Genomic DNA, 13,997 nt, shown 5'->3' on the forward strand with positions numbered 1-13,997 from the left:
TCTCTTACGACCACTGCTATGAGTTTAGGTAGCTAACAGGTTTTAAGAGTTTGTTTATTAGGTCTTGAAGGTTATATAGTTCAGGGCATTTAATGAAGGAGTGATTATCTTCAAGTGAACAAATTTTAAAGTGTCAGTCAACAATGAATATCCAAGATCGTTTGTGGGAATGGTAAGGACTTTTAGATATTTTGAAATATTCAAGTTTCTGAAAAAAGCGTCTTCAATTCAGACTTAAAAAACTCTCAGTGACGAATTTATTTTGATTTATTTGAACTGGTGTAATAGACTTGTATGTTGGCTATAATATATACGTTGGTTGAAGGAACTCTATAAATGATAAATGACACAACTCAGAGCAATAATGTGATTTGTTTAGGGAATGTCTCGTACCAAAAAGAAGATTACAAGTTTTTAAGCTACCGAGGACAGAAATCTTCGATCATCCACTGAAACCTGCAGTGGCAACTGCGGTAAGAAAATCTTCATTCATTATTTTGAGCGCGCCTACACATGAGTTAATTTGTGACACAAGCTTTTTTCAGTGCACTGAGCAAAGAGTATTGTCATTCACCAGATAGTGATCTGTACGAAGTTCAAAGAATGAGAAAATCTAAGGAATTCGAACCCGAGATCTCCATAAAAAAAATCTAGTTGAATGATGCTAACTCTTTTAGAGGGAGAACGCGTATTGTAAAGATTTAGTTGAAACGTGTTATCCTTAAGTCTCGCTTTTCATATATTACATTGTTGGCAATCCTTCGTGGGTCACGTACGCCAACTTCCAATTTAGTCAAGTACAAGTGAGGTATGTTTTCTTCAGTTCTTGATGGGAACGAATTACATTCTTTGTTCTCCATATTTTCTGTATATTGTATTTCTTTGCCATAACCATTATAAATTTACTATGTGTTTCATTTTCTTTGAGGTTGCTCGAATTGTTAATTTCGCACCTTTAGAACTAGATTCATTTTTTTTCTCATTGATGAGATTTAGAGGAAGAAGCTGAAGAGTAATTTCACCGAACCTATAAGACTAGGTTTTCTTAGTGGCAAGATTGGTCTATTAAATGTGTAAACTTCTAAATGTACGTAAGGTGTGATTGAATGTATTTGGTGCTGAAGCAGGGTTTCCTTTTCCCACAGGTAATTTAAACCGAAAAAGATGCATACATCTGCTATATCCATGTCCTATGTTTTATGAGTCAATGTTGAAGGTTTCAGCGTAGTATTATGTTTTTTAGTCTAGGGTATCCTGCGGAACGCTAAGATCCTGAAGCTCGTTTTTGCTCTTGCGGGAAACTGTTTCTTTTTTGATCGAACAGATCAGGAAAAAAACATAAGAGCATTTCTATTAATATTGGTGAGACAGAGAAGAAAATTTGGCTTCAAAATTTGCCTAAGAAATATATAAGTCTGCTTATATTTCTTCCATTTTCAAATATTACATTTTAATTTTCAGAAGCTGGAAGTTCGAGGCTTTAACACTGTTGGGAAGAATAATTCTGCGGTTTCACATACGTTTATCAATGATCCTCTTTTGTCAGCTATGGATGGAGTTGATCCTCTCTCCGCTTTGGCTGCACAAACGGTAATTGTACACAATACACAATTAATATTATAATTTGTTTCTTTAATATTATAATTGTAATAAAGAATAATAAATGAATACTTATATGAAAACATTGACGAACTTGACATATTTATTCATATGTTTATCTTAACAAAATTTGTGTATAATTTGGACTATCCTTTTCAATTCAATTACTAATTTTTAAGTGATAATAGTCAATGAGATGTGGAAGGTTAAATTTTAGAGATTTGCAAATACTTCACATTTCAAACCTATGATTGATGTTAAAATAACATTTAAGCAAATTAGAGAATTGTATATGAGACAGTGTTGAACAAATCTTAAGCGTTGTTAGAGGAGAACTAGAAGATTGATTGGCTGTCTCCATCTCTAGTCCAGCTATATTAAGCCCCCTATAAGTTGGTAGAACATCCGTTCTTGAATTCTAGTTTCGATAAATTTGTAATCGGCGATTGCAATTCACCCCTGATCCACTGGAACTGTCTAGGATGGTAATCAATCTGTTTCCAACAATCTTAAATATGTTTCAGTACTAGTTTGACGAATGGTAAAATGAGTTTCTTGATTAATTGCCTTGTTTCTATATTAATTTCAATGATATTAGGGGGATTTGATGTACTATCTAAAGGGTTACCTAGAAGTGTGTGATAATACTAAAAATAAGTTAAAATTAACTAATAAGATTATGATAGATGTGAGTTTTTTTTAGATGGAAATTAATATATTAACACTATAAATTGGTTTTCAGGGGTGTGTATTTTATTATATTTTAAAAGAAAGTATAACTAAATATTATTTGGAATCTTTCATTTAATAGGAATTTGACGACATTGAAATAAAAGTGAAAAAGAAATCTGAAGAAATATTAAGCTTGTGGAAAGAACAGAGACTGTTTATTTTAAATAAGTACACTACTGCAAATAAATTATCAATTAATGCTGGAATAATATCGCACAAAGAATACAACCCTCCGTTTTCTCAAAATGGTATATTTTTGAAATGTTTTTATTACTTTCTGCAATTTACTTGTTATAAACTCCAGCCTCAACATAATTTTTTTCTACGTAATATATTGAATTCTAAATTATCATTTCTTAGATTCATCTAAACTAAGATTGGAAGATGTGGATGACATATTTTCGAAAGATATTACCTATCTCACGCCTCAAGAATATGTAGAAAGTATTAATGAACTTAATAACGAATTAGTAAAAGCATGGCACCAGGACTTCAGAGTCAAAGCGCTTAAAATAGCCATTCAGGTATTTTTTTTTTTTTAAGTAGAATGTTTGTTGCGAATCCAAATTCAATCGTTCTTCGAATAGTAAAAAACATTTTCAGAGTGCCAAATTTTTAGTCGACACATCAGTTGTTTCATTCTATCCTAGTAAGTTTGTTCTTATAACGGATATTTTAGATGTATTTGGAAATCTAATTTATGAAAGACTGTGGAACAAAGCAGATTATCGCCAGTGAGTATTGATAATATTTGTATCCTAGAAGTAGTTTTTAATTTAAATTTGTTTGACTTTTGTATTATCTTTCAGAGATATTCCAGGTACCTTAGCAATTACTCCCAATGCCAACTCAGTCTCCGAATCAGCAAAAGAAACTTGTCGAAATTGGTTTTATAAAATTGCTTCAATAAGGGAGCTAATTCCTCGTCTTTATGTAGAAGCTACCGCCTTAAAATCCTATAGCTTTCTTACAAACAGGTGAAGCTTTATATTTTGTAGCCTATCAATTATAGTTTTAAATAATTTCATTCATAATAATTAATCTCAGGGGCATTTTCCTTTAGTGGTCTCCACATTTGAAGTTAGTACAGCTTACGTATTGCGTAATTTCCCAAGTAATTCAGTTTTAATTTTAATTGAATAATTAATAATTTGGTAGTTGGCAAAATAAAGTATTTTAAACTTTTTGTGATCCCTATGTACATTTTGTTACAGCGAATTTGTGCATGTTTTGAAAAAGTTAATAACAATGGTTAGAGGAATTGGTGACCCACTTGTTGCTGTGTATACAAGGTGCTACTTGAGCAGAGTTGGAATTTCATTACCAAATATGAACAGTTCATTTGCAAAAGATAATTTAACTGATTTCCTTCTTACATACAATGAAGTATGATTAACTTATATGTTGAGTAATATTTACACATAAACTGCAAATGCTTATCAAATTTTAGATTTGAAATTTATCTTGACTAATTTTATGAGTTAAAAATCGTGTCATTTCACTTTTATACAGAATATATATATATTCTATATATATATATATTTCTTAATAATTATTGGTATTATGTTTATTTCTATTTTTTTAAAGATATTCAGGCCTAATGTTCAATCCGACATAAATAAACATAAATTTGACATGCCAACGTACCTGAATTCTTTCGTTCCAGCAGTAGATTGGTTATTAAAAGATGCTGCAAACAAAGCTTCAGAGGCACAACTTAATGATATTCTTTGTCAGTGTTGCAAAAAACAAAACAAGTAAGCGTCTGCTCATTACATTATCTTTAATAGTAATATAATTAATAGCAACTTTTTCTAATTAAATAGCTATCTTTATTTTCAGAGGTCTTCTTTTGAATTCTATTTTAAGTACATTTCAAAAAGACTACATAGCTTCAAAAGCAGAATATTTTATTGAAGAAATTGCAGCTTGTTTACAAGATCGTAAGTATCAACTTGACTAGCAAATGTGAAACATTTTTAATTTATTAATAAAAAAAAATCAATGAACAATAGGTTTAGTGAATTTCTTTTGAGGGCATTACTGTTTTTATTTTGATTTTTGCTAATATTTGACCTAAATAATTGTACTAATTACTACTCTACTATAGTTACTTACTGCATTGGCTGTATATTCTCTTTATTTATTATTATTTATTTTAAAATATTAATCATTCTTTCCGTTGTGGATAACAGAATATTCCTTTGTAGGGCATAGATTTCCTAATACGTTCCTAATCCTCGTAAAAGCACGAAAAAACGCTCTATGCTTTCGTCCAAAGTTACAACAGTGAAAGTCTATCGAAACAAAGTTTCAACTCAGTGCTTACTCAGCTTACATATGAAAAATATAAAATTAATACAGCTCTTTCTTTCTTAGTTTTGCTTTCGTGGTTTTTGTAAGCGAATTCCCTTATCTAGAGAAGCGTTTTTATTTCACGAATAAACATTTCTGTAACGTCTAAAATGCCTTCATTATTTGTTAGTTGTTTTTCTTGAAAGATAAAATCAACATTTAAAGTGAGAACGACAAGATTTCATAAAATAAAATGTCCTCGTGACCTCCCCTCTTCTAAAGAAAATGAATAATAGTTGAGTGTTGGAGTGTTACTCCTCCAAATAAAGCACAAATAAACGAAAGAAATTAAAAATGCTTACCGTATCTGGTTACTGCTCAATAGTCAACAAAAAATGAGAGGTGGGGTTGCGGGGTGTATGGAATTGCTTGGAAAACGACCGCAGGATCGAAATACGGCGTCAAAAGTAAGTCTGCTTAACATATTAGCACATCTGCGTTCTAACAAACAATTAATTTAAAAATAAAAAGCGACTATTTGTTTAATCGAAAATATAAAACCTTTCGAATCGAATCAGTTTTTTAAACTGTAAATTTAATGAACAGATTTAGCCAGTTGAACTTTGAATCAAGGAAGTTTTTGTCTAAAAAAAATGTCTTGTGAATAAAGACATCACTCATTGACGATAAAAGCAACAATTTTAATACATTAATTATTCTTATTCGGCGAGCCTAAATTAAGGAAATGTTAATGATAGTTTTATGTTTTTTACTTATGTTTCAGTATTACTAAATTACTTATTTAATGTTTGGTTCTTATTTTACTAAACATTTTAGTTTGCTAAGAATTATTTTTTATTAAATTCACAAACAATCCCTGGTTTTTTCAGGTTTTGTTTTCTGATTTTTTTTCTGAAAAAATAAAGAAGATTTTTGTATTTAACACTATTTTTACAATTTTAATTTTTGACAGGGTCACCTCCCTTCTGTATGTCTTATACAATAACAGAGAATAAATGAAAAGTAATAATGTGCCACATTCATATTTAGAAAAAATAATTTTTTTTTAGATGCTAGAGAATTCAAGTAAAAAACAGATCTACTTTTTATTTCATTTCAGCTTTCCCATTACATATTTTAGTCCAGAAGCTTGGTGAGTGCCTTCAGCAAAGAAGTGTTTCCAAACCTGACGTCATAATACGCCACATGTGGAAAATTATTTCTCATCTCAATAATTTGTCAGAATATTTATCATGCGTTTTGGCTTGGAATTCATTTATAGTTAGATATTGTTCCGTAAGTAAAAGGAAGAAAAAAAAAAAACTACTTGTGAGATTTTTTTTTTCATTTTATAAACAAATTTATATTTTTATCATTTTCAGCTAAATGAGGTAAACAATCTTTTGGATGAAATTATTATGCAAATCGGCACAGATGTTAAATCTTGTTATCCTGCCATACAGGATATTATGATCGGTGTGGTGAACAATTTTCCAGAACCTGACCTAATTTTTACTATGGTTGGTCGTATATTCAATTTTTTTTTATATTAATCTTGTCGCTTCCCTTTATAAATAATATGATGAAAATATTTAATTTTATATGTTCAATTAGTCATTTAAGTTTAATTTTAGATAACTAGGTTAATAAAGCTCTGGTTGTAATATTCCCTACTAGATAATCTACATCTAGACCATTGTTGTAAATGTGAGCTGGGGGCTTTATCATTTATCTCAACGATGGTAGAAAGTGCTGAAAGGGTCCAGTGCGTAACAAAATCAAACACGGTAACAAAAACCAATGTATAATATCAATCTTGTGGGTGACTTAGGATGGATCTGACCAGACAATTGATTAATTTAATTCTAATCTGATAATTCATTGAGTTGGGAGCTAATGAGACTTTTAATAAATAGTACATAATCAGGCCCACCTGGACGACTGACCCTGGCGATTTTGAGCATTTGCATTTCCGAAGTTTCTTCAATTAAACCAAATTTAACAGTGTAAGTTCGAATTAGAGAACAAATTCAAATTGTCCATAGGTCTTGAATTCTGTCCACTGCTCTAAAATTGTTGAGCTTTGGAGATTATGGATTTGTTGGTGATGTTAGAAAAAGTGATCGGCAAACAATTTCGTGAAAATGGAAATCAAGAAAAAATAAAATTAAAAAAGTTGAATTAAAATTTCTTTGCCATGAATAACCAATGCCAGAAAAGAAAATCGCAACAAAATGGCTGCAGGTTAGCCGGATATGCGAGAAGCAGCCTTTAATATCACTTATGTTCAATATATTCGGTCTTTGTTTAAACAAATTGAGGCACATGATGTATTATATGAAAGAGTAAAGTATGAAGATATCAGTTATTATTAAAGTACTGTCTTTTGTTCTAAGACGAATTTAAAATTAAGTAGAAAAACAAGGGCTTTTTTTTTCTTTTTTTTTACTAATAATTCGAATCAAACAAAGTCGTAGAAAACTGCAAAATGTTTTAATGGTCTTAATTTCAGTTAAGAATAATTTATGCGAACTTTTATTAGGAAAAAGAAGAAAAGATCTCGACTTCCCCACAAAGAGGGCGTTTGTTATTAATGAAATTTTATGTTAGACCACGTATTGCAGTAGTGAATTTGATCAAGCAGTTTTTTTTTTAAGGTTTTTAGATTTTTTTTAAAGTAGACGTTTTGTGTTGTATTTTTGAAAGTGGAATGATTAGAATTAGTGGAATGATTAGAATAATTAGTTGTAGGATTCGTTTTGGACAGTTTATCACCAACGGAATTTCATCCTTGGTTTGTGAAGTTGGAGTTGGCACTTTCATTTTCAACAGTGAAGAAATAAACGGGTAGATTTAAACGTGGAGCTACTTTTCTGAGGATCGATAATAGCATTTATCTATCTAATATATCCATCTATCAACTCATTCAAAATTCCTTACATCCATTTATCTTTCCCATCCCAACAATCCATCTATTTATCCAGACCCACTAACATCAACTTATTTATGAAAAGTCCATAGATTATTACATTATTTTCTTCATTTGAATAATATTATTTGTTACTATTCGGCAGGACAAGTTCCTTCCGCTGTTGGATTTACTAGCTAGTGACATAAAAGCAGATACTTGTCGAAAAATACTAGAGTTTTTTGCTTTTCATCCTAATAATTACAGTACCACGGATCCAGTTACTACTAACGCTCTTATATTTATTGCGAAAATTCTTCATGATTCTGTAAAGTAGGTGTTACTCATTTTTTTTAAGTATATTGTACACAAACAAAGATACCTCATACAACTTTTTAGCAACAAAAGATAAATGAAGATATTATTTTGTCATTTCCTAACCAAACTTAAGTTTAAAGTATTGAAAAAATAACCGACAGTTACTATAATCGCAACTGCATTTACAAAGAGTGTAAAATTAATTATAAAAACTTATATAACTTCATCAAATTAAAGTTTTATAAATTTTGTAGTATTTTAACTGTTGAGGATGAAAAAAGACAAATTGGTGACATCATATCGAAAATAATAAGGAAAATAAAATTTACTTATGATTTTGAAAAGCAACTTGCTTTTTATGTGGATGCCAGGGAAACTTTTATAAACCTCGATTTTGTGGCAATTACCTTAATACATGTTAGTATTTCTAATAGTTTTTTTAAATTAATTTTTCTATAGAGAAAGGAATAGCTATGAGATTAGCGTATTGGATTCGTACGCGGTGGTCCCGGGTTCGAATCCATCCGCTGGCCTTAGATTTTCTCTTCCTAGAAGCTTTTTACTGCTCACTATTTACGCGGTGATGGATAGTGTTGTCTATAACGGAAGAACACTGTCCGGAGGCCGGCAGTGCACAGAAAAAAGCTCCGGCGCCAATAACCTCAGATGTTGACGCGCCTTAAATCATAATAATAATAATAAAATTATAAAATTTATATAATTTTTTATATTTATAGAATCGTATTTTCTGTGTAAATGTCAGACTTTTTTTTACTTCTAGTGTGTAAATAAGTTAGCTATGGAAACTGGAAAAAAAGTAAGAAGTCACCATACTAAAAAAACAGCTTCCTTTGTGCATGCCTGTGCTGCTTTTTCTTTTATTACAATTCCATCAATCAGATCGGAAAAGACCCGATTACAATTGTACTTAGTTACAGCACAAACTGCTTTATTTAATCAATGCTTAGGCCAAGGTACGTTTTAATTTATGTATTTTTAATTTTATTAAGTTATAGCAATTATTAATTTTAAACAATTTTTGCATGGATCTATTTAGCGGATGCCTGCATTAAAATTGCTCTGTTGCTTTTACTTGAATTACCACATTCTTTTGAAATTGACGGGAAAGTAAACACAAATGAGTATTTCCTTGAAGATTATGTGAAACATTTACTATCAACCCTTATTGTTTTTCCGGTTAGTATGAATTATTAGATATTATATCTTTCCATTACATTTAAATTAAACAAATCATATTTCATTAAAAAATTAAAAAATATTAATTGAATAATGATTAAAATTTTAACGTTACACGTATTATGACATTTCTCTGAGTTTTTCATTTATCTATAAATTCACCTTACTTTTCCATCAATGGTTGAGTTGAAATGAAACGGCCAACAGGTAGTTTAAATTTAAAGTTAAGAACCTCCTATTTTATTCGACTATTTGAAGGGGATCTTAAAATAATAATAAAAATATATTTAAGGAGTAAATTCATATAAGATCTTGTATCGAAACATCAAACTTAAATGGTTGGTTTTTGAAGGACTTTACTAAAGTTAGAACAATGAACAATTTTATATATATATATACATGTAAATTTTTTCACAACTTTACTTTTTACAACGTTACAGTGGATCCATTTTCTTAATGCGGTAATTAATCTATTTTATGTGTTTATTTGCTGAGGGTCATTTTACAATTGCAGAAATTGCACACAAACAGTAAAAAAAATAAATTACTTAAAAAAATAGATTGTATAAAATATAGTAAAACATTCAAATCAAACTAATTTAAAAAAAATATTAAATAGAAGTGGATCCGTGATTCATGATCTATAATTTTTTGTTTTAATTGAGATTAAGAGCTAAATTAGTAACGAAGACTTTATTCTACTAGAGTCCATTTTTAATTATACTTCTTGTAGACCAGAAATTGGTATCATTATTATTTTTTTACTTTTTTAAACCAGAACGTTTTAAAGTTTTAATAAAATAAAAATGAAAAAATTTAATTTTTGTTCTAAGGATTGCCCTGAGCAAGGAGTTCTTTATCTCACAAGAGGTTTAATTAATGTTTTGAATGAATATACCAATGATAAAAATGTGCATACAATTACAAAATTGTACTTGAATGTATTGGATATGTTATGTACAGTTTCGCAGCCAGAATATCCATATCATATTAAAAAAGGTAAAAAAATTTAAATTTTGTGTGCCTGATTAAAGACATATTGTTAACTTCATAAATTTTAAATTACGCAGTGGACTCCAATGACATCTTATATGGCAGTGATCCGAAATTTTTGAGAGAAATAAATAAGATGTGCGGCATAATAATGGAACGGATATCTGTAAACATTCATAATATGAATTTGAAGCATGGGCTTAGAGAGCAGGTATCAACCTTTATGTATTTCGAGTTTTTACTTTAGAGACAAATTATTTCTTTATATATTATTATACATTATAATTTTATCTTTTTCATTAAATCAGTTTTGCATAATTACCGTCAAATGGTCAGGTTCCTTCCAACAAACGAAAGCACCAGGTGCGGGAAAGTTGGCTGCATGCAATTTTAAAACCATAGCAGACGTCTAACGACGCACGACCTAATAATGATCTGAAGCGGTCCCCCTCCCTTATTGCCACACAGGAAGTAGCAGAAAAAAATCTTTTTTGAGAGTAGAATAAAAAAAATCGAATCAGCTTGTGCCAAAGTGTAAAAGCACATTAAAATTTATTTCTATAATTTTTGTTCTATTTTGATTGATTTGGGTTTGATCGAAAGTGGATTACCTAGATTAAATACGGTAAGAATAAGAAATTTATTATTTTTTTCAGTGGATTTTCCTTCATGATCTTTTTCTCCGGATAATGAGTGTATCAGATCTTGAGACTAATGGTTGGCCTGAATTAGCTTTACAAATTTGGCACTTGGTTGAAAATCATGAACGCAAAGATTTAAACCTAATGGTAAATTTTTTTTAAGTTAATTTTTTAAAAATATGTTCAAAAATAAATAAACTGGACTCATTTCCAGGCAAGAACGATTCAGTTTTTGAAGAAGAAATCCACTTTTTACCCTTCTACTAGCGCTTACATTGCTATTCTTTCAAAAATAACTTAATTCATTGAACTATGTAAATCACACTTGTAACTACAAATTTGTTCAAACAAGTAATTAGTATTAAATTAGATTATATTTTCACTACTGAATCATGTTTATAAATTTTGAATATTGAAATACATTTTAATGTTGATTGGTTCAATAACGTACATATGTATTTAGACACCTTCAATGCACACAGGGGAAAAAAAACCAGCGAATCAATTCTTATTGAATAAGATATTGTCCATACTAAATTTACGGAAGTAGCCGAACATAACGAAACTCCTTTGCGTTGTGAATGAGGGTTTTTAATTCGAACTTTCAGTGACTATTATTCTATTGAATAGATAAAATTGAATTGGAATGGAATTATTTAGATTTTGATATAATTGTACCTGCATTTAAAAAATAATAAATTTTAAATTTTAATACTTTTTATACTTACTGTTTACTTGTTTTTCTATTATACTTGATCATTTAAACTTTCTTTATTTTATTTTATTTTTTTCATTATCTTTTATTTCGCATAGCTTGTAAGCTCATATTTGTATTGCTCATAATGTATTCCTTTAGAATGGAGATTGCCTTAATTACATTGAAAATGTAAATTGATAGAAATTTTTTTTTTCTTTTGTTAGCACGGCAAAGCTAACAACTGTGAAATGAAATTGTGAAGAAAACACAAAAATGGTAACGTCAATAAAATTGAATGCGTTCTTCCTTACTTTTATATTTAATTATAAACTAAATATAGAACTGTAACAGGGATTGAAAAATCATTTGAAAAAACGAAATAGCTATTACAAAAGACAAAAGAAAATTAAAAGTAGAGTGAAAAGAATAAACAATTAAGAAAATAAACAAATTTAAAGTGGAACATTGTTTAAGAAACTTAATGTATAGAAAAGTAAGTAGATTAGTAGTATTTGTATTTAAGTACAATAGTTTTCGTACAATCTTTTACAGATTACCAAATTATAATTTATTTCAATTCGTATGACTTTAAGTAAAAGCAAAATGACATAATAAACGAAATTTTATTTGAATTTAACTTAAAAAAGTCTGAGTGAATTTGGTGCCACTTACACAGTTACATTAAATATCTTGAGCGATAATATATAGTAAACCTGAAATGTATACCTTAATTAATTAGTATCTAATTTAAATACAAAATAAATTAATGCAATAAAGTTAGCGCAATGAATTTCCTCACATTTAAAAAGTAGATCAAAAAATAATACATACGTATCAAAATGCAATAAATTTCGTCTTTGTGCCTTCAGGGTTGATTGGCAGAGAGCAGTTAGCTCAATTCATTACCTTGCAAAGCTTTAATAATAAGATTGGAGCAGTCATACAGAAAAGAAGAAAGATACTTGGGAACATCGCAGATTCTTTTTCAGAGCCCTGAAGATACCCATAAAAATTATTCCACTTATGATCGTGAATTGCTTGCATTTTATGAGGCGCAAAACATTTTAGAGACAGGAATTTTGCGTTTTTTTTCTGATTGTCTTCAAGGCCACGCATTCTCTATGAAACCTGAGTCAGTCAATTCTAGAACAATTAGGCAACTCAACTACACGAGTTTACATTAAATATCATACATTACAGGTATTACTGTTGCCGTAGCTGGTGCTCTGACGTAAATAGAGGAAAACTCCTCTTCTGATAACCTTCCTGCTTTGGCTGGAAGTCAAAAATTAGACTCAGTGTTACTCTTTTTTTTTTCTTTGTAACAGAACTATCTTAAATTGATGTTCTAAAACGTTCACGGTACTTCATTTCGTTCTATCTTCGAATAATCAACTGGGAAGCTTAAAACCTTATCTATCTCCGAACCTCAGGATGCACGCTTTTCAGAAACTCCATTGATTGAGCCATCCTAGAGTTCTATGTACAAGAAAATTATTTACCAAGCAATACGCTTTGGTGTTCTACCACGGACCAGAGTCGACCATAAGAAGCCGAACTTTTCCATAATTAAGGCGGATAGATACTCGGAATCGAATGCTGGACCATATTTGAAACAAAAGGCTGGGTTGAAAGATGGCCTAGTGCTCGAACATCAGTATTGACAGCTCATCTGGAAAATGCAAATTGGGTTTCATTCCTCCTTACAGCGCTCTGGGTACTGAGTATACTCTTGAAGATTGTAATACCAGTTTAGCTGGCACATACGGAAAACTGCTGCGATTTCATGAAAATTTCTAGCCAAAGCAGTTGAACTAGTCAATAAAAACGTTTTTCCACTAGAACTTCGTCAATACACATGGACCCAGAGCCCTTCGGCCAAATAATGAAAGGTGTTCTAGAAATTTCATTTTGTGACAAAATTTCAATATATTTACGATATCAAGAAATGGATTTATGTAAGACATACATAAAAAAATCAAAGGGTGGAAAACAATCACTGAAAATGTGATTAGGTCCGCTGTACTGTATTTATCTTTGATTTTGTCAATCGTAGCATGCGTTTATTGCATCTCTGACCGCTTTCGGACTTGCATACATAATCATAGGTAGGTACATCAGTTTGGTGTAATTATTTCGACTTCACTTACGTTAATGGTCTCGCACTCAGAGTCCGAAACCGGTCAGGGATACAATGTCAGTGGCAGGTTTATGAACTTGTCCCTTTGTACTTTCTCTCCAAATCTCTCAATTTGCATTGTACAAGGCTCTGATTTTTCCGGTGTAGTGCGCCACCAACTCTGTGAGTCTTCAGATTCAAACTAATGACTGAGCCTGCCGAAAAATTTTCATGTTGAACAAGTGGCCAGCTACTGGTGCATGTCTAGCAATCAGCACTACACTCTTCCTTGAATCTTTCCTGTTTCATTTGTTGATCTCGATGGCATCATTATTTTAACATGACTTGTAAGTAATCCCTTACAAGTGGTGTTGAGATTGCACCAATCGTCAGTTTAAAAGTAACAGCTGATTTTTGGTGCATAGTGCTGTACATACACAACAAACAATTCAAATCAATTCAGCCATACATCTGGAAATCAAGCAATTATTATGCACA

The 13,997-nt window shown here is 30.4% G+C and overlaps 1 protein-coding gene and 1 long non-coding RNA gene across 6 annotated transcripts; one reads left to right on the top strand and one right to left on the bottom strand.

The window, feature by feature from the left end:
• Positions 1 to 32: 32 nt before the first annotated feature.
• On the top strand, positions 33 to 11,406 carry LOC141453361 (VPS35 endosomal protein-sorting factor-like). 5 transcript variants are annotated; one of them, XR_012457965.1, is made up of 20 exons: positions 33 to 172; positions 380 to 473; positions 1,462 to 1,590; positions 2,411 to 2,579; positions 2,692 to 2,855; positions 2,935 to 3,065; positions 3,141 to 3,308; positions 3,546 to 3,717; positions 3,919 to 4,088; positions 4,174 to 4,274; positions 5,747 to 5,922; positions 6,009 to 6,146; positions 7,701 to 7,867; positions 8,107 to 8,269; positions 8,634 to 8,826; positions 8,910 to 9,049; positions 9,883 to 10,048; positions 10,120 to 10,253; positions 10,351 to 10,830; positions 10,898 to 10,914. XR_012457965.1 is itself a non-coding variant. In XM_074126481.1 (20 exons), exons 1-20 carry the CDS (start codon positions 144 to 146, stop codon positions 10,982 to 10,984), a joined length of 2,823 nt encoding a protein of 940 aa, XP_073982582.1. In that variant the 5' UTR covers positions 33 to 143; the 3' UTR covers positions 10,985 to 11,406. The 5 variants fall into 5 exon arrangements, 3 of the variants coding, with proteins under 3 accessions (XP_073982582.1, XP_073982583.1, XP_073982585.1); XR_012457966.1 differs by lacking the exon at positions 10,898 to 10,914 and having other exon boundaries at positions 10,351 to 10,576; positions 10,699 to 10,834; XM_074126481.1 differs by having other exon boundaries at positions 10,699 to 10,830; positions 10,898 to 11,406.
• Positions 11,407 to 11,561: 155 nt separating this feature from the next.
• LOC141453367 (uncharacterized) lies at positions 11,562 to 13,920 on the bottom strand. The gene is made up of 2 exons (XR_012457967.1): positions 12,212 to 13,920; positions 11,562 to 12,093 (listed from the first exon to the last, which is right to left on the bottom strand). It is a non-coding gene; the product is annotated as an uncharacterized lncRNA (long non-coding RNA).
• Between the last annotated feature and the right edge of the window lie 77 nt (positions 13,921 to 13,997).

Source organism: Rhodnius prolixus, unplaced genomic scaffold, assembly GCF_049639745.1.
Source record: "Rhodnius prolixus isolate KJV_2025 unplaced genomic scaffold, Rpr scaffold_3, whole genome shotgun sequence".
In the NCBI taxonomy this organism is placed as follows: Eukaryota; Metazoa; Arthropoda; class Insecta; order Hemiptera; family Reduviidae; genus Rhodnius; species Rhodnius prolixus.